Source organism: Pisolithus orientalis (genome assembly GCF_024613125.1).
Source record: "Pisolithus orientalis strain OTSU chromosome Unknown F5J12scaffold_1, whole genome shotgun sequence".
In the NCBI taxonomy this organism is placed as follows: domain Eukaryota; kingdom Fungi; phylum Basidiomycota; class Agaricomycetes; order Boletales; family Pisolithaceae; genus Pisolithus; species Pisolithus orientalis.
In genome coordinates, this window is record NW_026260782.1 from 412,904 (window position 1) to 436,035 (window position 23,132).

At 50.6% G+C, this 23,132-nt stretch overlaps 8 protein-coding genes across 8 annotated transcripts; 3 read left to right on the forward strand and 5 right to left on the reverse strand.

Annotated features, from left to right (window-relative positions):
* Positions 1-79: 79 nt before the first annotated feature.
* Positions 80-3,936, forward strand: F5J12DRAFT_790051 (uncharacterized protein). Its single transcript, XM_051743813.1, has 6 exons — positions 80-377; positions 432-935; positions 991-1,077; positions 1,133-1,174; positions 1,234-2,240; positions 2,322-3,936. The coding sequence occupies exons 1-6, from the start codon at positions 110-112 to the stop codon at positions 3,660-3,662; spliced, it is 3,249 nt and encodes a 1,082-aa protein (XP_051605404.1). The 5' UTR covers positions 80-109; the 3' UTR covers positions 3,663-3,936.
* Positions 3,937-6,795, reverse strand: F5J12DRAFT_790055 (uncharacterized protein). Its single transcript, XM_051743814.1, has 6 exons — positions 6,542-6,795; positions 6,389-6,482; positions 5,864-6,330; positions 5,615-5,807; positions 5,087-5,548; positions 3,937-4,953 (listed from the first exon to the last, which is right to left on the reverse strand). Exons 1-6 carry the CDS (start codon positions 6,694-6,696, stop codon positions 3,952-3,954), a joined length of 2,373 nt encoding a protein of 790 aa, XP_051605405.1. The 5' UTR covers positions 6,697-6,795; the 3' UTR covers positions 3,937-3,951.
* A 2,982-nt stretch (positions 6,796-9,777) lies between these two features.
* On the reverse strand, positions 9,778-11,229 carry F5J12DRAFT_790088 (uncharacterized protein). Its single transcript, XM_051743815.1, has 3 exons — positions 10,166-11,229; positions 9,914-10,143; positions 9,778-9,859 (listed from the first exon to the last, which is right to left on the reverse strand). Exons 1-2 carry the CDS (start codon positions 11,021-11,023, stop codon positions 9,919-9,921), a joined length of 1,083 nt encoding a protein of 360 aa, XP_051605406.1. The 5' UTR covers positions 11,024-11,229; the 3' UTR covers positions 9,778-9,859; positions 9,914-9,918.
* A 620-nt stretch (positions 11,230-11,849) lies between these two features.
* On the reverse strand, positions 11,850-13,280 carry F5J12DRAFT_5478 (uncharacterized protein). The gene is made up of 5 exons (XM_051740006.1): positions 13,172-13,280; positions 13,038-13,117; positions 12,915-12,987; positions 12,605-12,861; positions 11,850-12,547 (listed from the first exon to the last, which is right to left on the reverse strand). The coding sequence occupies exons 1-5, from the start codon at positions 13,174-13,176 to the stop codon at positions 11,949-11,951; spliced, it is 1,014 nt and encodes a 337-aa protein (XP_051605407.1). The 5' UTR covers positions 13,177-13,280; the 3' UTR covers positions 11,850-11,948.
* On the forward strand, positions 13,182-15,376 carry F5J12DRAFT_759584 (translation initiation factor eIF-3 subunit D; the record flags this gene model as incomplete). The annotated part of the gene is made up of 5 exons (XM_051742107.1): positions 13,182-13,760; positions 13,812-13,927; positions 13,983-14,115; positions 14,178-15,137; positions 15,191-15,376. The coding sequence occupies 5 exons, from the start codon at positions 13,182-13,184 to the stop codon at positions 15,287-15,289; spliced, it is 1,887 nt and encodes a 628-aa protein (XP_051605408.1). The 3' UTR covers positions 15,290-15,376.
* Positions 15,377-17,110: 1,734 nt separating this feature from the next.
* F5J12DRAFT_790096 (uncharacterized protein) lies at positions 17,111-18,911 on the reverse strand. Its single transcript, XM_051743816.1, has 7 exons — positions 18,689-18,911; positions 18,559-18,632; positions 18,467-18,496; positions 18,259-18,381; positions 17,977-18,195; positions 17,563-17,924; positions 17,111-17,527 (listed from the first exon to the last, which is right to left on the reverse strand). Exons 1-7 carry the CDS (start codon positions 18,717-18,719, stop codon positions 17,464-17,466), a joined length of 903 nt encoding a protein of 300 aa, XP_051605409.1. The 5' UTR covers positions 18,720-18,911; the 3' UTR covers positions 17,111-17,463.
* On the forward strand, positions 18,737-20,040 carry F5J12DRAFT_932042 (Phosphoadenosine phosphosulfate reductase family-domain-containing protein; the record flags this gene model as incomplete). Its single annotated transcript, XM_051749551.1, has 4 exons — positions 18,737-19,396; positions 19,422-19,499; positions 19,553-19,915; positions 19,936-20,040. The coding sequence occupies exons 1-4, from the start codon at positions 19,091-19,093 to the stop codon at positions 20,038-20,040; spliced, it is 852 nt and encodes a 283-aa protein (XP_051605410.1). The 5' UTR covers positions 18,737-19,090.
* Positions 19,813-21,177, reverse strand: F5J12DRAFT_5570 (uncharacterized protein). The gene is made up of 3 exons (XM_051740047.1): positions 20,503-21,177; positions 20,132-20,451; positions 19,813-20,083 (listed from the first exon to the last, which is right to left on the reverse strand). The coding sequence occupies exons 1-3, from the start codon at positions 21,073-21,075 to the stop codon at positions 20,071-20,073; spliced, it is 906 nt and encodes a 301-aa protein (XP_051605411.1). The 5' UTR covers positions 21,076-21,177; the 3' UTR covers positions 19,813-20,070.
* Positions 21,178-23,132: the final 1,955 nt, after the last annotated feature.

Genomic DNA, 23,132 nt, shown 5'->3' on the forward strand with positions numbered 1-23,132 from the left:
TCGAAGACAGTCGGGGGTGGCGTGGTAAATGAGAGAAACGCGGTCGACCCAAAAAATGAGGCACGGCTGTGCTGCTCGAGGACGAGCGTCGTGCCTCACCGTATGAATCATGGGCACTCCCCGTCTGTCGTCGTCGTCGTCGTCGCTGTACACGGCCAAGGCGACATGTCTGTGTCTGCTGTTAATTCTGCTGCCCCTCGCAGTGTCTGCTCAGCCCGCGACGCTGCCTTTCAACGACTGCTTCAACGGTAACGTCTCCCAAAAGATGTCCGTCGACACCGTCTACTCCCAAATCGTGGATGGCCAGCGTCTCAACTTGACCGTGCTCGGACAGACAGCCCAGGAAATCATCGGAGACGCGAACACCACCAACCTCGGTGAGCACTTTCGTCCATTCTTATTCCAACTCACTTCACACAACTCGAACACAGCGACCCTCTTCACACAGGCGACGACGCTGACCATCAATACCTTTAGCAACAATTCTTATCTCTGCGATTTCATTCGCCAACCCTCGTCGCTCGCTAATTCTAGTTCCAACTCCACAGACTGTCCAATACCACAGGGCCCCTTCGCTCTCGCCGTTTCCATACCCTTCAATCCAAAGAATGCTCTCACCACTCTCAACACTGAACTTCGCGCTCTCGATCCTTTCGAAAACGAAATACTCTGTCTCACAGTTGCAACCACTGCACTTCAACCAGGCCCATTCGACTCTCCTTACGGCGACGCTCATAGCATATTTTGGGCGACCGTCGGTCTCGCAGCTGCATACTGGATCATCGTATGCGTTGCCCGTCTAGTCTCTGCGTGGAAACGCGGAACGAGTCGCCCGGGCTCGGGCATCTGGGCCCGCGTGGAGAGTGCGGGATTGATTCTTGTCAGCGCCATCAGCGGCGAACGTCTTGCTACTTCGCCTTCGTTGCTGAGATTTTGTACGTTATGCCATCATTCTGTTTCGGCCGAGCATGTCTTACCATAGCGGTCCAGGTTCCCCGTCTTTGCGCGATATTATGATTCATACGCAGTGGTGTGCCGCACTGGCTATGGTTGCCGTACAATGGCCGCCCTTTGTCTGTAAGTGGGACCCGGTTTTCTTGTTTTCTCCCGCAGTTTGTGTACGTTTCGTTAGATCCCCTGCTTTCCCAAACTGCGTGGGCAACTCTGACTTACAGTGAGCTCACATCTCAGTTTCATGCTGCGCTCCGAATATTTATATACATGACTTTTTAGATACCTCGCTCTCCGATGCAGCACAATGGAATCCTTTGCAGACTCAACCGTACAATCCTCCATCCGATTTTGCAGATCAACTTAGCGATTCCAATTCGCCTCTTTATGTCAACCCATCGATTTCTAACACGTTATTTTTACTTCCGAACGGAACTCATAATGGCATGGAAGCGTTTGCATGGAGTGTCGGCATTGGCCCCCGCGAATTATTCCGCACTTGTCTCATCTTATTCCTCGCCATCCTGGCTGGCACAATCATACTCAGCGTTTTGGTCTGGTCCATTGACTGGGTATTCTCCCGCAAGCCCATTTCCACCCTCCCAACCGGTGCCACCTTTTCTAGCTCAGCGACCAAGAGTCGGAGTCCACGGCAGTCAGGCGGGACGTCAGGAAGCAAGGACATGCTGGACGTCACCGGAGATGAAAGCCGTTCATTGAATGCTTACGGCCACTCATATCCCCTCTTTCGGCGGCGCTGGTGGCTCCGCTCTGATCTCAGCTCATTTCATACAAGTCTCCTAGAAGGAAACCTCGTTCGAGTGCTTTCACTCTTCCATCTCCCTGTCACGATATTCTCCGCATACCAGTTCGTGACTGTAAAAACTAGTGCCGCTATCGCGCTGGCCGCATTGTCTTTCGCATTTTTCTCTGTTCTTCTTCCTGGGTTTTTGGTGCTTCGCCTTGCTAGAACCTCAACGACAAAGCTGTATGATGAGACTCGCACGCTCCTCGCTCTCGGACCTTTGTACAATCATTTTCGTCCAGACTCGCAAATGTTTTCGGGCTTACTTTTCCTTTCGAACTTAGTTAATGGTCTGGCCATTGGATGCGGTCAGCGAAGCGGGACCGCACAGGCGATCGTGATTCTCGTATCCGAGGTCGCTAGTGCCCTCATCACAAGTGTCTGGTTGCCATGGGGAACGGGAGCGAGCATGGGATTATTGAGCTTCTTGTTTTGTGTCGCCAGGATAGTGACTGCAGTATTACTCGTCATCCTAACCCCGACGGTGAGACTTGGATACCGACCACCTGCGTTATTTCCAGAAGCATTGATTAACGTGTTATTTCATTTTTCATTGACATTGTAGATATCCATCGGAGCCGCTGCAAGTGGATGGGTAGCCTACGGCATCCTCGTAGTGCTACTCCTCGTCTACACTGCATTTACGATCATCCTCATCGTCAAGCTTATCGAAGCAACCGTACGCATCTTTGGACGCGTCGGTTTCGACAGGTCAGGCCACGCCATAGACAGCGGGCTTGTCGGCGTGCTCGGATTGCTCGGCTGCTGTGGAGGAGGCAGCAACCGGCGCGGACGAGACCGTCGCCAATACCGTGCAACAGAAGTCCGGCATTCCGGTGGTTCCTATTCTGTTGCTGTTGGGGACTCGACGAGCTTGTATGCGCCTCCGAACGCGTCCTTTGCGCGGCAGGCCAAGAGCTCTGCTGCCTCGCACAATTCCGACGGTCCCCCACCGTCAGTTCTTCGCCCTGAACATGCGCTGCAGCCGTACAGGGAGGACAGCGATGATGATGACGAGAGCACGCACATCATGGCCGCATGGCAGCCCTTCCCGAGCCCGGAAAGCAGGCTCTCGTATGAGCGCAAGGAATCGACGCAGTCCTCCGCACCGCAGCCCTCTACCTCCGGATTCTCACGCGTCGGCGGAGGCAGAGCACACTACAACTCACCCTACGCAATTGCAGGGACCAGCAAGGGCGCCGGCGGGTCGACGCTCACGTTCCCCAGCGTGGAGAAGCGGGGTTCGGCGTTGGGTCCGAGTGGGGGTAGCTCGCCAAGAGTGGCGACGGTTACCCAGGACGTGGAGGGTGAAGCGGCCGCGCCGATGACGTCGGTCGCTAGTGTGGCAAAGCTACCTGTGCTGTCGAATTCGGGGCTTCCTGTAGGTGCCATGATGCCGCATATGAGGACGAAAAGCCAGACGGCGATTATCATCGAGGAGTTGGCTGGGATGGCAAACACGTCGTCGGCTGCGCAGGAGTCCCTCCCGATCTTTGAGCTTGAAGAACAAGAACGATCCGCTCCGCCCAATAGTTTGTCAAATGCAAGTGCTGGAGGGAGTTCGGAAGGAGGGGAACAACGTCAACAGCAACAGCAACATACACAGCCTCCGAGGAAGAAGGGCTGGTTCAATATCCGACGAAATCGGAGGCACAGTGACGGGCAAATCCTCGAAGATGCCACGGCAGAAGCAGAAGAAGACAGTAATGCTTCTTTTGCGAAGCAGCCCGAGACTGGCAGATCCTTTGTCGTGATAAGGGACAAGAAGCCTTTATCGGCTCAACCACATCCTAATCCTTTAGGCCGCAAACCAAGTCATTCCCTAGACGAGTCTAGCGCCAAACCCCCGACGTCTTTTGCTGTCGTACGAGGTTCCACGTCGACTGATACGCAGCGTAGTCAATGAGATGAGATGACACCGTGGCGGGAGGTCGCGGGACAGTACCCCTCATAGTTGTTCTATTACCTGCTAACATATGATATCCTTGTTGCATCTTACTCTCACCTGGACACTTTACACAACCCGCCTACATTCCCACATATGTAATACCTACTCTCCTTACTTTTTTGTCATTGGGCTTCTCTCTGTCTGTGTCAGTACAGTAATACAGGTTTCCAGAGCATTGAGTATCGACTTGTGCATGATATATGATTAGAGCAGAGAAGAAAAAATGAAAAACTGCCCGAAGACTACATCATACAAGCACACCATCCTCGTCTTCGTTCTCGTCATGCTCACCCACGTTCTCGGCATCTCCACCGACCCAGAACACCCTCCAGTCTTCCACGTCCTTACGCAGCGAACAATACAAGCCCGCTGCACCTCTCAATCGCAATAGTATCTCTTCGCTTTCCATGCTCCCATAGGAGCTCGTGGATGTTGCTGAGTCAGTCCGCTCGAGGTGCGGCGCTACTACGGAGTCGGATTGGTGCCAATGTCCCCCTGTAGCCAGAAAGCTGGTCTCGCCGATAAACGACTGAACGTGGGTTGCCTCGATAGAAGTCCCCTCCTTGTCCTTCCCCTTACGATTGGACAAAGCGGCAAGGGGTATCTCATGCACTTCAATGCCATGCTCGCCCAATCCCAAGAGTTGTAGGAAAGACGGAGTCTCTGCCGATTTGATGGACCTGCGCGGAGACGGCAGGCACAGGCGACAAGTAATACTGGAAGGAGGCGAATTCCAGGTTATCGAGCACAACGGAGGCGTCGTCTGAATTGTCTTGGGAAGTGGGCCAGAGATAACGTGCGTCTGCTTGCCGCGTGAGAGGATGTATATGCTGTGTGGGGCCCCACTTGGGGCATGGGCTGGCGGTATGTCAATTAAACTAGGCAAGATCCATGTCCCCTTCCCTTCCCTGAGAGCCATGAAGTCAATGGAAGCCCGGGAACGGCGTGTAGCAATAGAACTTCCGATGCTGAGCTGGTCTTTCCCGCCAGCAGGGTTGTTGCAGCTACCATCAAACATTTCCACCTCCGTTACTGCAGCGTCTGCAATGCGGATGATACTGGCCTTCTTATCGAAGATAACAAATATTGCCATGTGTGCACTGTACGTGAAGGTGGCGGGCGTAACCATGGATTGACGATGGTTGTGTAAGGAGAATGGTCCTTCCGATGATGAGGGTACACGTGCATGTCCACTGCCCGATCCGCCAATCCGCAGGGAGCTTGTATCTGATTGTGATCTGGATATGTCCTGAACTGAACTGGTGCACGAAGGTTAGGTTTCGAGCTTGAATTGGGGTATAAAATTCCTGTACGTTACATGTCACAATTGATTAGCACACAGTTCAGTGGCCCAGAAAACGGCAGATCAATCAGCCAATTACCTTGACGAAATGAAATGCTCGCTCTCCCTTGGGGGTTTCATACAGAAATATATTGTATTTTGTTGCAACTGCAAGTAAGGTTCGACGCCCATGCCGTCCACCGCCTGGGCCCGGTCCGCCTTCTTGCCAAAGAGCGTATGCAATTGCACTCATGCTTGCCAAACGCGACGTGGGTGAGGCAAGCGGAACAAAATCAGTTGCCCAACGCAACGGCAGGTCTTCGACAACGTCCCAAGAAGAATCCGCTGGAGTAGCGGTGCTGCTCTGCCGTTTCGGACTCTGGGCCGAAAGATACGATTCGTACGACGTGGTAGTAGCGACTACTTGCTGTGTACGGGGCGGAGATTCAATGATTAGGTTTTTCAAACCCCTGGTGATGCTGCTCGCAGAGCGGTGCTTTTTTACAGGCGTTTGTTGGACGTTCCAGTCAGAAGCACGACGTAGATCGACAGCGTTCGGAGTCTGCGTGGAGGGGGATCGAATCAGAGATCAGATTATCATGACCCGAATCGACATGATACCACGCACTTGTTGAGTAATTATCCATCTTGCTAGTGACATCAGGCTGGCTAGGTTATACATTCTCAAACTGCGCAAGGATTCTTGATGACCATTGGATGCAGAAGGAGCATCAGGGTCCGGTCCAACGAGCGCCAGCACCACCCCTTGAGGCGTGCCCTCTCCGATATCTTCGTACTCTAGAATGGAGAGCTGGTACACCCTGGATGAATGGCTATGTCAATCACGTTGGCAAATGTAGAGTAATGCAGGGCGTACGCCTCCCCTGTCCAGAGTGCACGTGCCTGTGCCTCGTTTGGTCCCTTCTGCACGATTCCAATGTTACTATCAATCCCATTCCCCCATTCGACGGGGTACATGTCCATGACAGAGAGACCCTTGTCCGTCCCGATAAGTAACAAACGGTCCCGCTGGAGGGGAAGGACGCAGTGTATGGGCGAGGTCGTGTGTGGTAGAAATCGAGATCCGAACTGGTGCACCTGTAAATGAGTGGGGAGCAACGTCTCCCTGGCTGTAGTCTGGCATTGAGAATGTGTGACAAAACTAGCTGCAGTGGGCGTGTAGGCCAGAGACTCCTGGATGCTAGCCGATGTTTCCTTATCATGGGCTATGGAAGGCGATGCTGAGAATACATCATCGTCCACTCGTATCCGCAAGGGCGGCTGCAAGGGATGGAGTTGACTCCGGGATTGACTGGCAGAAGGCTCTTCCACTGGAGTATGGAGCTGACCACATCGTTCAGCGGTAAGAGCGCACACACACGCAAGTGCAATGGAGTCTTACCTGCTCAGGTTGTTGTTCCAAGCCGTCCCCCCATCCTCTGCTCCGCCTGCGCTCATGTTCTTCTACGCTGACATCTGCATAGCGCTCTGCTGCCCTAAGTCGATGCTATGAGCAGGCTGTATACCTCGAAGTCTTGAAGACATGGTAACTCGCCTTTTCTCAATCCAACCCCTCCATCGTCCAAACCGAGAATTCGGACTCTGAGCTACGACATCATCGTACGTTGGTAATTCCCCTGGCGTGCCACGTTCATCTTGCTCTGGGTCTTGGATACAGGTCTCGAACGAATCGAGCGAATGGCACGACATGGTGGACGGTCGCTTAATAGGAAGGGTTGCAGTACATGAATGTACCTAAGTAGAATCCAGGCCCCCTCCCTACATACCATAGTAGTACGGTGCCCTTGGCAATGCAAAACGTGGCCGAGTGGGAAATCAGTGCACCGCTTGATCAACTTTCAACTCGGTACGGACATATCACGGATTGCTTTGCACTTCTGATCTTCCCTCAACTCTGCGTTGCACAGACACAGAGGTCGGGAAAACATGCTGGAAAATCTTGGAAAACGGCACTCTGTCTCTCGTGCAGAAAAAAACAACAACCTCTCGCTCAGGTGAGTCTCCTTGAGGACCCATGGAAAGCCTGTCGTTCGCACTCAAGCTGTTCGAGATATTACTAGCTATTTGTGAGTCTGTTGGCCAGTCTGAACGTGTAACAATCCCTCTCCACCAGTCCAAGTATAACTACGCCCTGTCCGTATGTTAGGTGGCTTGATGTTTCGACTTCGATGCCATGCCTTCCCCACCAGGGAAGTTCTTCATGTATCAATGGGTGATAAATTAACTTAACCCGAGGCGGGTCTTCTATATCTCCCTTTACCCCCAAGGAATAGTAGCATCCATGCTACATTGAGGTAGGCCCCCATTCAATTTTTAGGATGATCGCAGCTTGATCTCTACTGTTATCTCCTGTTTTATTTTCGAAATCCGCCCACGTCTTCCGCACGTGTGGATTGGCAGCTCGGTCCATTTGAGAGACCGGGGCGCATGATGTAACTACTAGCGTTCCTTATCCCAGACGAAGCAAGGCCGAAAAAGTTCACAACAATCTTTTGGAGTGTCACCAAACCGTCCACCGACCAACTGACTACGATTCCGCAGATCTCGTTGATACGTAAAGCACGCTGCATACCCAAATTGGCACATCCTGTTCCGTTTCAACTGGATAGGCGCCTCTTGTGACATACGCGTGTGCTTTCTGCTTGGCGTGGCCTACTTGGTTGGTTAGATCCTTAATGCCTCGTTGTCACACAGCCTGTGGTCCTCGCCCCAATTATAAAAAGGTAGAGTATTCACCAACATCTTGCAAACTGTATATTACCCAAGTGACTCCAACAGACTAATGACTACATTCCCGCCCATCATCGACGCATTTCTCTACCAGGCCCAATGTCCAGCAAGACTCTGGAGACGAATATATCTCCGACCCTTCGCTCCGAGCGAACGATGTTTTTGCCTTCGTTCGTCTCTTTTTCGTTGTCATGTCTAACATTCGCTCATGATAGATTCCAGAGGGTCCTTCAAGTTATACCCAACAACCAGTACCTCAGGTGTTCAGTTTCTCAGGGAGGGCACGATGGATTGTCCAAGTAATTTCACTCACCTTTCACTTGATTTCGTTCACCGATCGGTGGTTATCTTGTTTTCAGTGTGGCAGTCGTTGACCAAATGTATAATGCATTTGCGCCCAGTGCCGCGGGTACGGGTAGGTTTCCGGACCAACACGAGATTCAATATGAGCCCGGAGCGCCACCAGTTCCCAACCCATTTTTCGCTCAGGCACAAAGCCCTCAATATGAATATGGCCCCTGGTCTATGCGATATCATACGATCAACCCGATATCGGCTGACAGTCACACTATGCAGGAGCCGCCCACATATGCACAGCAACCACTGGGTTATACACTGTCTTCCGGTTCCGTAGTGCCAGACGTTCTTCCGGCCCAAGAAGGGTTGGCCTCTTCGCTCTGTCGCAAGCGCAGCCGCCGCAAAGAGAGGATTACGTGCTCCGTTGACGGATGCGGTCGCGAAATGTCCAGAGACAGTCTTGGGCGCCACATGAAAGAAATTCATCGTGGACAGAAGAGAAAGAAGCCAAGGCGGGATGAGCAGGATCCCTGAAGCCCGATGCTTGCCTCCTACCCGTACGTCAGCGACTGTTCTGTCTGCTGATGTTGAGATTGTACCCACATGTTGTCTTTCATGTTACTAGTACGATCAGTACGTACCAAATTTATTAATTAGTGAGACTCTCGTAATGAAATGACTGGTTGACACGAAACATGGATGCATACTAGTCGCAGCTGCAGCAGAGCTATCGTGCACCTCAACCTAAAATTCTACAGTTGGCCGACAACGTTGCGGTCTGAGAAAGCAAGTTATTTGGTGTGCGTGACCCCGTCGCTGTAGATGACTTGCTGTGGGTAAGTTGCACAGCCTAGTTGGATCTCCCGATCCAGCTCATGCAGTGGTCACCAATCTATGGGGTCGCAACCCAGACCAGTAGAACAGCATTGATTTTTTGAATGGTGACAGGTGCATCACATTACTGATACATGGACGCTTGCAATCAATGTGACGGAATGTGCAGAAAGCGAGTCACCCACATGACCTCACCAGTTCCGACACAAAAATTGCTAACATGATACCGAAAAACGGGACGTGAAGTCTGCCGAAACCTGGCTGCAGGTTGTAGTATCGCTTGGTCATAAGGCAGATCTAGATGCACCAATACTAAAGGGTCGTTCCTCCGTGATATCGGTAGCGGGGACCAGCACATACATGTCACTCGTGGCAGCATTGGCATGGCATCAAATGGGGCTCAGTACAGCTAGTGGAGCGTAAAGAAAATCTCACTAGTTGTGGTAGATCTTCTCCCTGTCTCCCTAACGTTGCATCCCCAGCACTTGGTTAACTGCCCAAATAGGACCGACTCGTCACTGTTTCAGCCAACCGCTAGTCATTACTGGCGCCTCAGGGCAGTCGGAGCGTTACCATTACCAGTGACCGGTGGAGCCGATTCTTGACTTGCATCGATGTTTCCGATTGGTTTCCAAGGATAGGTGAGACCCTGGTAAGGTAAGAGGATCATAAAGTTTGTCCTGTGATCGGAAACCTTGCACTCCTTAGAAAAACCTAATCAATCTCCGCCCTGCGATATTTACCGTGTCAAAGGGAGGGCGGGCGTGTTACAGGGTTGCTCCAACTCGGAAGAGTTATGTTTTGATGACCAAAGGGGATCGCTGAATCTAACGAGAAGCAAATTAATCCGTGTCAACTAATGTGCCTGCCGAAGCCACGCGCACAGCCCGGGAAAAATTAACTTTGAAATTCCAATAACGCAGAATGTCACAGTCTCGGTCCGGAGGTAGTCCAAAGTTCATGATACAGGAGTCTTACAGTGCGCTAGGTACTAATGCATTTGGGTCGTGAGCAATTTACAGTACGCAAGGAGGGTAATACCCACAGGGATTAGGAAAATGCGAGGCCGGTCCAGGTCGCCACGGCGCCCAAGAGCGCCCCCCCTGCGACGGCTTTAAGTTTTCCTCCACATTGCGCATTCGTTCTCTTCCGATCTTCCTCATCGAACCTCTTCTCCAGCAAATCCATAGCATGGGAGTCCGTGCCCAATATCATCCACCTTTGACCATCTTGCCTACCGCTAGAGAGTTCCCGGACAATAAATCCAAGTCTTCTCTGCGTCCTGACGGACGCTCACCACTTCATCATTTGAGATGGATACCAAGGTGGCGGGCGCGCTCTCAGAGGAGCGACTAAGACGCTCCAAAAAGAGTGAGCGTTGCTCGATGCTCATAGTGCGCTGCAAAGCTTTGGGCTTCTTAATATCCGGATCCGGGAGCAAAAATAAGGTGTCGTCCATGTTGATCGATCCTCCAATGTTGCCATCAGATAATGGCTCGGTCGACGTGAGGCTCGCAGTTGGGGTGAATAGAGTGCCCGGCATCTCACGCGACAGTAGTTTCCCAGTAACCTGTATCGGTTTTTTCTCCTCGTCCACAGCAGTAACAACACGTGCGGCTAGTGCACGCGAGGCAGGCTCCGCGTGGATGAGCGACCTCTTCCACTGTAGCCCCCCCTCATAATCATCACTATCGCACGTGTCACCCATCATTCCTGGCGTCAATAGCTTCTCCACGAGTTCGGAACTTGAGGAGGACAGCGAGGCCAGTGTTTCTGCAGGAACAAGCGCAAATCGGACTGAGAGGCGACGTTTGAGACGTTTTGTCCGATCTACTACTAATCCTGTTTCTTCGGTGGGAGTGACGAGGCGCAACGACGACAAGTCGTCCGCTATGTCATCTTCTGGATGAGGTGCTGTGGTTTCAGAGACTGGTTTCGATTTGTTGGAAGGAGAAGGTGGATTCGACTGCGCAACATAAGGGCAACCAGAACGAGGATGGCCCGCACGAGGACGACCACACTTGGTGCAATGGGGAGCGCGACGAGGTGTACTTCCGGGGGTATGTAACCCGCTTGAGCCTGTGCTTACGGACGGCTTAGAAGGCGTGGTAGGAGAGCTAATGGCACCGCTAGCAGACCGAGTCCTTGGTGCCATGAGTTCGATACTTAGTTATCTCTGCCAGGGAAGTCGCGTTGCACGAGCGCGTCATATTTATGTGACATGCATGTCTGGTTCTCATGCCTTTGCGCGGGCTTCCCATTGTCTAGTTCTTTGACGAAAAGAAACGACTATTAGTTGCCTTCACAATTACAATCGTGTCCAGGCAACACTCTTGTCAACGAAAATGCGCACGGTCGTAATGCCATTCCAACAAAGAGAGACAATAAAATGTCCGCTAGAATTCAGGAGATGACCCCTATGATTACCACACCAAGGAGAATAAAGGTCTCATGACTTGGTGGAAAGTGGAGTCCCTCTACCTTACGCTTTCCATTTACCAATTGTATGGGATCCTTGAACGGCCCGTATCGATTCATTCACCTTGCTCGAGTCCGAAACACAGAAATAGTATGAAAACTCGTGCTTAACTTGGTTTGATTCACAAACAGCTCCTCCTCCCCCTTCACTAGGCTCGAGGGTCAGTCCAGGCTGTGTTGTGATATAAACCTGCAGTCAGTCACATTTTGGTTCACAGTCATTGCTGATGAATCGTTCCGGTCCTATACTCCGAGGGACATAGAGTGGCAGCGACAAACAAGAAACCAAGAACCAAACCCGGTTGGCGGTTGATACAGGATAATGGCAGTCCAATCCCACATTGGAAGGATCCGAGAAAGACTTCCATCCCGGAGACCAAAAAAAGACAGATACTTACCTGCATGTACCGTCATGGATTGATAATTTCTTTATATCGAACCCTTCTCAAAATCACAATTCTGACGGGTGTCGGGAGGATTAAATGTCAATCAAACGTTGTTGAGTAGGGGGCACGTGGCGGCAGGCCGTATGGCATTCCTTCAGGAACAAAGCCGTTCCGGAAGTTCACAAGGTCACTTCTTTGAAAAGAGGTACCGAGAGGTTAGAAGTGATCGGAATGGCCCCAATCCCAGATGTCACAGCACCCTAGATTTTGTCCCTTGTCATCGTAAACGGAGCTGCGGGAACCCTCATATCCTTCTCCGTAGTTGTAGTGGCGTTCTGACGGACCAGGATGTCGCGTGTCGCGCTTTTGGGACCGGCTCCTCATATCGACGTCTCGGGGATCCCTCGCAGGTGGAGGGCTACGTGAATAGTCCCTCCTTCGCTTGTAAGGTGGAGAAGAAGAACGCCTTCGGTCAATCTCCTGTGACCTGTCTCGATAGTAGTGATCTTCTTCCTCAACATTACGATTGGAAGGTCGGCGTCCATCTCTGCCTCCCAGATTCTTGAGCAACTCCTCTACCCCTTTGATACCTTCTGATTTCTTCTGCCATTTCCGTAACTTCTTCTCGCGTTTCCTTTCTTTCCGCGCCTTACGCTCCTCGTGCGTCTCGTCCTTATGCTTGCCCTTCTTAGATTTTTTCGACTTTTGCAATGCCTTCATCTCTCTGCGCTTCTCTAACAAATAGTCCCGCATTGGGTCTTCCGGGTCGATAGAGAAGGCCGATGAGGCGTCTGAGTCGGTCTCGGGTGCGTCGTCTGAGCAGGTGTCAGGGACATATACATCTCCATGAGGTCAGCATGATAACTGCTCACCTTTGATCATCTGGGGCTTTGCGCTAACGCTTGGCCCCTCTGCATCAACCCATTCGCCATCTTCATTTTGGACTTTGGGTTGTTTGTAATTCTTCACGTGGTCAACTCGCAATGTCCGGTTTAGAACATCGGCGCCGTTGAGATTATCTACTGCCAGTACCGTGGACCTCTGATCTTCGTACATGAGGAAGCCAAACCCCTTTGTTTTCCCTGTGTTTTTGTCACGGGGTAAGTTCACGTCTATGACCTCGCCATACCTGTACGGAGTACAGTCAACTTGGAGTGCATGAAGGAACAAGCCAAAACGCACTGGGAGAAGATGGTAATGACATCTCCCTCCGTGAGGTCGTAATGAAGCCCTCCGATGAAAATGTAAGCAGAATCTAGCCATGTCTGAGCGTGCGGGGGTGAACAGAGCATGCCGTGCGCTTACCCTTGTATTCATCGTGCCACGATGCACTGACGCCGAGAGCAAGTTCCCTCTCGTTGATCTTGTTAATTTCACGGACGACGCTGTCGAGAAATTGTTAGCTGCAAACTACCGATTGCAAAGGCTGCCCCACCTACTTCATGGGTAATGCAGGCCAAGTTCAAGTTGGTTTTCCCACGTGTTATCATCCTCCGCGTACACCTTCAAAATTTCTTATCGACCGCAAGGGAATGGCATCGTTTTCATTACCACCCTATTCACGACAACCCAGATGGCGGATGGGGTCCTTCATCGTCCAATATCCCAGAACAGTTCAAGTTCAAGGACATTCCCTATGCGCCATTCTCAAAATCAGACAAACTCGGCCGATTCGCGGACTGGAACGATCCAATGAGTGACAATCGTCAAGCGACCACTGGTGCCTCCGCTACTCGCGATTCGCGGGGTGTTTCCAGTCGTTCTAGGCGAGAAGGTGCTCAAGCCTTCGGTAGCGGCACGGCCAGTGCCTTTGCGTACTTCCACGTTGATGACGAATCCAGTTTTTCGCTGGTCGACAACAAAGCCGCACCGCCCCGTCGGGGGAACGCTTTCACAAGGGGACGAGCCACTGGGCGAGGTTCTGCTTCGTTTGCTAACAGGGGCGCTCAGAGGCCCCGTGGTGGCTTCACCCCCGGTAGGGGTGGTTTTCAGCGCGGAGGTCGCAGAGGGTGGAGGGACTGGGACAAAGTGCTGATACTTATTCTTCATTTTCTCTGATTTCCTGACTTCTGGTTACAGGGAAATCGTGCCCGCGAGTCATCCGTTACTATTTCACCGCATTGGAGTATGTTGGAAGAGATCGAATTCCATCGCCTCACTAAACTCAAGCTCGATGTTGATGAGGTAGAGGACATGTACGTGAATTGTACGGTGACCACTAGAACGGTGCTCAAGTGTCTTCTGTTGTAGTGGTACCTACGGTCGGATTTTTGCGTATGACAAGGTTTACGATCGGATCACCACCAAAACCGAGAAGCCTCTGCAACCCTCTGATCGCATTAAATACAATACAACCACGTCGGACGATCCCGTTATTCAGCAGGTAATACGGGTGCTAATTCTTTCGTCCCGGCGGGTCTCATCTTTTTTTTTTTTTTTTCCCAGCTTGCTGCCAAGGACACTGCGACAGTCTACACGACCGACGTCATCCTTTCCGTTCTCATGTGCGCTCCAAGGTCTGTGTACCCTTGGGACATTGTCATCGTGCGCGAGGGCAATCACCTTTTCCTCGATAAACGCGACGGTGGTCCATTCGACACCGTCACGGTCAACGAAAACGCATCGGATCCCCCACAAGATCCTGCTCCACCGAACCCTAACAACCCATCTGAAAAATCCACTCAGGAAACGCCGTCGATCAATTCAGCTACTTCTCTCTCTCTCGAAGCCACGTATATAAACCAGAATTTTGGCTTCCAAGCAGTGATCGAGAGCACTGCCGTAAACTTTGCTCATCCAAACCCCTTTTACGGTCCAGGAGAGACAGAACCTTTGGCCTCTTGCGGCTACCGTTATCGTGTCTTTGATCTCAGCGCAACAGAAGATGAAGATATCAAGCTTTGTGTCCGCACTGAGGTCGATGCCTTCCTGCCTGGCCATGGCAATCCACAGGATGGCCATGGTCTTGCAACGATTCGCGCCTTGAACGAGTTCGATCCCAGGGCTCCGGGGGCCGGTGGTGCCCAAGACTGGCGGTCGAAACTGGACTCTCAGCGAGGTGCTGTTGTGGCGACTGAGATGAAGAACAACAGCTGTAAACTAGCGAAGTGGACTGTACAGAGCATTCTGGCTGGTGCTGACCTCATGAAAATAGGGTATAAGTTGCTCTGCACATTTGATTCCCAATATTCGACTAATCACGATCGCCGTAGGTACATTTCACGAGTGAATCCTAAAGACAACAGCCGCCATGTAATTCTCAGTACTGCCTCTATGCGACCAGCCGACTTTGCAGCTCAGCTTAATGTCACCCTTGCCAATGGTTGGGGCATCGTCAGGACGATCGCTGACCTCTGTATGAAGATGCCGGAGGGCAAGTATGTGCTAATTAAGGATCCTAACAAAGTAAGACTACCAGCGAATGCTGTTCTTTACCTACTAATCGGTTTCCATGACAGCCCGTTATCCGTTTATACTCCGTGCCAATGACAGCATTCACAACCGAGGAAGAAGAGGGTGAAACATTCGAGGCGGAAGAACACGAGTCAACCGCTTAACGGTCCGCGGAAAATATGGGTGTACAATTTTATTTCAGCTATATACAGCTTTGTGTGCACGAAAAACTGATTTTGACGAACGCGGCGCGATGTTTCGATATCCTGGCCATTAACAGGTATGCAACACAGGAAAACATGTTACGAAAGTGCTGGACAGCATCCCTTCCAAAAAATTGTTTTTATCACCCTTGATGTTCCCAAGTCGCGGCCCTCGTCACTGGCTTAATAATCCTCTTCGCGGCGGGTGTGCTACAGGGTTTATCTCGCCACCCATCTGTCTTTGGATTGATATGAGAGAATGCAGCCCACGCTACTTAGGGGGGAATGCACATCCCGATTTGCAGCAACGCTCACCCGATTCACAGTGATTGTTGTGTCCACTTTTGGCCATGGATCAATAATACGTGGACACGCTGCACCCTCAAGCCGTGGGCGCAGGTACGGCACGACATTGCCGGCGCATTTTGCGCCTACTTATCTGGTCCATGGGAAGATGTCGATGCGGGCCGTATGCTCCAAGCCACACAGACCCATAGTAGCGGATTTTGACTGAAGCGGGACGCTCTGTCACCCAAGAGATTTTCCGCAGCCGCCTACCTTCGTCCTTTATCCACGGAGCACCTCAGCCAGCTTCTCAGGCTTCGTGATGATTCCAACGTGAGGTTTTGACAAGTACCGCCTCGTGAACAAGGCGCCACTTGGTCAGCCGGTAAACCCCTCCCCTCGGGTCATCGCTTGGGTCGAGGTTTTAATTTGCAACTGAGTGACCCTCGAACCTAGGCCCCAAGACGCGGAGAGATCATAGTTGCTGAGTGATAGAAACAGGGAATATATTGTCACGGGTTATTCGGATTTGCTTTTTCTGGCTGATGCTGTATACGCGAGTCCCGGAGTGGTCACGGACGCCCCTAGCGACTTCTCCGATTAATATGCGTCTTCAAATACCAACAATCAATGATTGGTGTGCTAACCATCACGCGATGGCCAACATCAGAATTTGATGTACCTTGGCTGGACATTTATCAAAGTCTAACCTTTTTATCACGCAGTTTCCACGCACGTAACATTCTACTTAAGGTCTTCATGTGGAGCCCGATCGTCTTGGATCATGTGAACGCATTCGGTTTGGCCAAGGGTAGATGAAGTCTGGGTCGTGATAAGTACTTGTGGCCACCACGGATTCCGCCAACAGCATCGTGATAATCACGCAGCATCTCCGAGGAGTAACGCATACGTGACGTCGAGTGATACTATGGGCGGGGCACTAGACGGTCCATATTCCGATAATACAATGCTTTTGGACTGGCTGTCTGTTTCATCCGGTGCAATGCGCTTCGTGCATGCCGTCACAGTGCATCACTGACCTATCCGTAATTTCGGAATGCCTTCACGATTTCATAAGACCCTTGGAGGGCTCGCGGCGGAAGTAGATCTCGCGTCGAATTAATTGCTGCATACATTCCATGGCAAGGCCTCGTGGAATTCATAGACTACGAATACGATGGCGTGTTAACCAGCAATCTGACCCTGCATGGCTCACCACGCGCAGTAGCTGGTGGTGTCCTTGTGTCAACCGCACAATAAAATGTCAACAGCGCGAATTCACTTCACTTTCCAGGGTAACACGAACGAAACTTGAGAATTCGGGAGGTCGAAATCACATGTATAAGCGAATTTTCCACCAGCGTGATCGATAAGGTCCGTGAGTACCTCAAGCCATCAACAACGCGTTAATATCCGAGTTTCTCGCGATCTTTCCGTGAAGCTGGCTGCTGCATGTTTACAGAACTGTAATGTTGACTTACCCACGGTCTTTGCACTGCACTAGAGGACTCGCAAGGCGCATCGTAAGGCCGTCGTGACACCAATCACTCAGAAGTCGAAGGCAAATCCATAGCCCATGGATATATTGTATTGGATGGGGGTTTCGCTCAGAAAACTCCCGTCGCCAGAATGAACTCTCACAGCATTGAGTAACTGATACATGCGTACGGCCTGGACTCATAATAAATCGGGAATTGCACATGTGAAAAGTACGCCGGAAGTCGGACATCTAATGGTAGTGTGGTTGGTCCTATCGAGATGTCACGAGGAGCATCTCCACGGCGGACTCGATATTAGGGACTAAACAAGCAAAATTCAGAGTGTGGTCCAAGTACACAAAATAAATCACCCTACCTCTGCTGAAGTGTTGCGACTATCACATCTCGTGATGTATCCGGGAACATGCTCGTCAAGCTGTGTGATCTCCACTTCACTAGGCGTACGTATACGTGTCGCTAGCCTCCTCCGTCCTTCCTGTCAGTTCGTTCACCCATTCACGTACCACAGAACTCCCTTCAGCAACGTCGCTACTGGGGCGTCCATTCCTCTGTGCTGAGGCGGGGGCCGTGGTAATTACCTCTTCATCCCCAAGTTCTGTTGTGGTGTCCACCTGCTCGGGGCGAGCACGATTGAATCGACGCGGTGGGCGAGTCGAGCCAATGAGGGGCAATAGAAAGCGGGAAGACAGATTGATTACAGTTGGTGATACTCGCCATGTTTTAATGTTGATGAGTTCCGAGCGGTAGATGCACCCAACGAGAAGTCCTACACACGAGGATACGAGTGAACCGGGTATGTGGCCCAACGCAAGCTGGAAAACAAATGTCCTGAGTTCGGCGAGAGAAAGCAGGGAACAGGCCTACTTGTAATGCAAGTACATAGGTAAATGCCTTGTTGCTCAACGGCATGCCGAATATCTTGAAGTGATAGGCTGTTGGGACCAGTCTGTACCACTGGTATAACATGCTGAAGACGATCGCGGATGGTCCACCTGGTATATGGTTCACGCCTACGCGATGCAGTAATAGGAGTGCCATGAACTCTAGCAGCGTCGATGCCAGCCCCGAGACGATGGTGAATGACTGCAAAGCACCATCGTCAGGCCACAAGATCAGGAAAGTACTGGTGAAAACAGTGTAACTCACCGCAAACTTGACGCTGCCGAACTGTCGCTCAGTATTTACACCGACCCCGTAGAGGAGTAGCTCCGCAAGTAAGAGGTCGCTCGAATTCGAGAATGCAAGGTGGTGCGTTAAAAGACGCCAGTACTAAGATAAAAGCAAAAAAAAAAAAAAGATAACGACTGTTTCAGGATCAGTCATATTCGAGTCCCGAACGGAATCACTGCAATACCTGGTGATGACGGGAGAGGTGTGGTACTAACTAGAAACAGGAGACTCGCGCGTCAGTCGTCATATTGGCGTGTAATGCAGGGCTCAACGAACCTGGAGATGGAGATAATGCTTCACATCGAAAACACCCGCCGTAATGGAGGTAAGTGCACAAGCCATCATGATCCCTGTGAAGAGTATGCATAAGGACTTGTTCATGTCGAACGGCGACTGCACTGCAGACCCTTTGTAACGGAAGCGTGCTCGAACGACATGGCTTTCCGATTCAAGGGGAGTCCAAGTCTAGTTGGGCTTGCACTTTCGGTGGGCCTAGGGCAACACAGAGACTGCAGGAAGCGGCGTGTGAGGGTTGGTGGCTGTACGGTTCTCAGTCATTGTAAAATGGAGTGATAGTGCACAATACAAGTTGTTCCCCGGCCTTGCAGTCCGTTTCTTTGTGGGATGTGCCTTGGTTAATCGAGGACGGTGCGACTTGCTGGCAGCTCTCGATCGAAATGGACAGTTTGTCAGCATTGTCATACTAACGCCATCGTCACCAAAGCCAGCGATCGGGCTGATAGCACAGATGGTATATAATCATATCTGTCGTTCTCATTATTCCAGTCTCCTGCCCATTGAGTTCTAAATGTCTGAGCCAACATTCGAGAAACCACTGCAGCCCCCGTTTTCGGCCGAGAAACTCGCCACAGTCAATGCCCACCTCCGCTCTCTAGACCCCCAACAGATTCTTGCATGGGCTCTCGAATATCTTCCGGGACTGCACCAGACCACCGCGTTCGGTCTCACTGGCCTTGTTGCAATCGATATGCTCTCCAAGCTCGCACAACCCGAGTCGAGACCACCGCTTATATTTATCGACACTTTGTATCACTTTCCAGAGACGTACGAGTTGATTGTTGAAGTGGAAGAGCGGTATGGGGTGAAAGTGCATGTGTTTAAGCCCGAGGGCTTGCGAGACAGTGGAAGATTTTGAGGAGAAGTGGGGAGAGAAGCTATGGGAACAAAATGAGGATACCTATGACTACGTCGTCAAGGCACGTCCTTTCTACCTGATTGCCAAAGATATCATGAACTGACGTGGAGCTAGGTTGAATCGGGACGACGTGCATATGAGCAACTCAAGGTCCAATCTGTCATAACAGGTCGAAGAGCATCCCAGGGGGCACAGCGTGCTTCGCTGCAGCCCCTGGAGGTGGACAGTACGGGATTGCTGAAGCTGAATCCACTGTTTGCATGGTCATTCGCACAAGTAGAACAATACATCAAAGAGAACAACGTGCCAAGGAACAAATTAATAGATCAGGGATACAGAAGCGTCGGAGACTGGCATAGTACATCGAAGAGTGGTGAGGGTGATGCCGGCGAGCGGGCGGGCCGATGGGCAGGAAAGCAAGGTAAGACAGAATGCGGGTTACATAGAGACTACTTCGAAATGAAAAGAAAAGCGGGGGTGAGTTCATCTTCTTACAGGATCATGGAAAGTCGTCATCGTTCCTCACAGCAGCTCGAGGCCACGAAGCTAGATGGGGATTCGACTTGCATGTAGATCCAAATTCCCAGACGGAATCTGCATAAACACTCCAGCTTACGCTGTCCAGATAAGATTCAACTTGCTATACTTGTACTGTTACCCGTGCACAACAGAGAATGGTGGAAAGTGACGTACTCATCTTCCCGCGCACAGGCCCTATATGGCCTCACGGACCACGGACCGGGAACGGGGAACAACACTTTTTGCCGCAACTTGGAAAACTCGGCCAGCGTCAGAAACATACGACTGTCTTCGTTGTCCATCAACGGGGCTTCGCTGTATATCTCCGTTATACTGTCTCCTTGAGGGCCGAGAAGCGAGACCAATAACGTCCTATCGATTGAATACCCGCATTGAACGTAGAGCGTGCGTAAATGGGGGATCTTTTGGAGCGCAGTGGTAATATCCTTGGAAGATAGACTTGGAAACCGGTCATAGGGGTATCTCAGCGTTGTCTGCAACTGATCCATCAAAGGATTAACTGAGAAAATGAGACGTCCACGTACCAATTTCGTCCAGGTCGGGATGTATTGACACAGCTCCGCGATGAGAGGTGAGATGCGCCGATTGTAGCGGGGCATAGAGCGTTGAATCAAAACGATTTTTGATGGATTGATAGCCTGCAATCCAGCTCCAAGACCTATTGTGTGCTCTTCCTTCTCCCAAACCAACTCAACGACGAACTGTGCTATGTTCGGTGCAAAATGCAATATCTTGTTGACTGGTACACCCAACCCACATTCTACCCTGAGTTTTCGGATATTTTGGCCAAGGGTGTAATCGCTGAGCAATGTGCGGGCAAGACAGACGACTTGGGGCCGTGTACGAAGGAAAACGGTTTCGTAGAGCAGAGGAGTGCTCACGTTAAGCCATCGTTTACACACGAGTGGAACAGCCGTTCGAGTAATGTCGTCGTGGTGCTGCGTTTCTTGGGTGTTGCTCCCGTCCTCTGTAGCTTTGGACACCGCCCAGAGGGACGACATGGGTTTCGGGCATGCAAATACATCCTCGTCTACCCAAAAGACATGGGCCAGGATGTCGTGCAAAATTTCGTCTGGGAAGTCGGAAAAGGATTTCATCCTGGTCCGAAATCGATCATTGGGGTCGCGATAACTTGTTCCAGCCTATAAAGCGCTCGCGAAAGAGGAGCGCTAGTACAGCATGGACAGGTGCTGTTTAACTAAACCCTTCCGTCTGAAACACATCCAGATTTGAATTCAAATGTCGACTTGTTGATAGTGCACCGACCTTGTGGAATCAAGCTACATACGTACAACATTCGGTGTATATCGTACGCAGTGTCGAAGCATGTAATCGACAATAAACGCAAAGTCAGTATGGTGATAGGTAGACAACAGAACGAAATGCGGATATCTCTGAAGCCTCCAAGCAACTGGCAGCCAGAGAAACGTATGCGTTGGGGAAGTTATATCACAGGGGTCAGCTGCGAGATAAGTCGTTGACGTGAGTGCGGCGCTTCAGATCTTCGGATCGTTCAAACTAACGACAAATTGTATCAAGCCCCGGTATCGCCAGTTTAGTGAATTGCTACTAGCAGTCCCTGTCTGTCTTGCTTGTGCGGTCACTACGAAACCTTGGCTGTCTATTGGATATGCTTGGAAAAAATCCTTCATAAATCCACGCCTCTGGACAAGTCTTTCCAATAGTATGGCATGTCAGAAGTCCAGGAAGAAGGTGGTGAGGGAGAAGAGCTGTTATTTTTCCTCAATTTGTCTGTGCTAAAGGTCGTTAGCTACACTGGTGTTGGAAATATCCTAATAGTTCTGATGTCTAGACATGTCTAGACATACACATGTATCAACACATTGTATATCACATGACTTGCCTTAGCAATCAGCTCCACAATGATGTCACTTATGACATCATACTATATGTCATATTCCATAGCATTCTGCACTATTCTTTACTATACATAGTAGTAGTTTCCTTTTACACTACTGGTCTGTGCATACCTACTCATGTATATAAACTTGGGACTTTCTCCCTTAGTCCCACAGTTAAGTTTGAATCTCATATTTGTTCTTCTATTGTCTACACGACAACTGAGCCCCTACTCAGAATTACTGTTGCTTACTCAAACACTACAACCATTCTAACAAGGCAAGTGTTCTTGTCTATATTGCTCTTCGTTTCTCCCATTCCTCTGTGCAATAGGTTATGAGCCCCACCTTCTAGGTGTGTGAGCTATTTATGCATTTGCATTGAGTGATCACTGCTGATGGGCAAATCATGATGGATGTCATAGGCCTAGATGTGCTAGGAATGGTTGTAGTTGTCTTTGCTGTGTCGCTTGTGGCTGGTCTCAACCAGTCTGTACTTTTACTTCATTATGCAGGCTTGGATATGTTGACCCTCCAGGAGCTGTTTATATGCTCTATGGCTTTTTGGTTTACTCTATTAGGTCTTTCTGCCTGGTGGCAATGATGACAGCACCTCCTTGAGGAAGCAGTCATTTGTCAAGCTCTTATTCAAGCACTCATTTGCTGTCCACCGACTCTGCCACCTCATTATTTACATTTTCATCTTCCTGACGTCAATTTTGAAGCTGACCTAGATCCCATACCTCCATATGACAAGTTTGAGGCAGCTGATGCTCCTCTTCCTCGACATGCACTGACTCCTCTTCCCGAGGAAGTCGTTGCAGTGAATGAATTGCTCAATCCTGAGCTTGTTCTCGCTGTTGTCCCCGATGACAATGCTGAGTTCGATTTACTTCACTAAATTCGTTCATGACTTTCTGTCATCATTATGGGAACTAATCTACAGTCACTACAAGATGTCTTTGGTCGTTGCCAAGAAAACTGAGCTTCATATCGCTGAACAATGTGATGGGATGCATGAAGGGGTGAACTGGCAGAAATATGCAGTAAAAGAGATCATAGAGTATACTGAGATGTTATATGTATGGGACTGTTCATCTTGGAGAGAGGCTGTTCCTTTGTCGGTTGTGTACTTCAAGAAGCCAAACCCGGCTACATACCTCGTTCTGCTTCAAACCATGGAAACAGTGTGGCAGACAATGCCCCACTTTCCTGGTTTCGAATCTCCATTTTTCTATCCTGGGCTTCATTTAGCGTTTTATGGATATCTAACCAACTTCTTCCCTAAACTTACC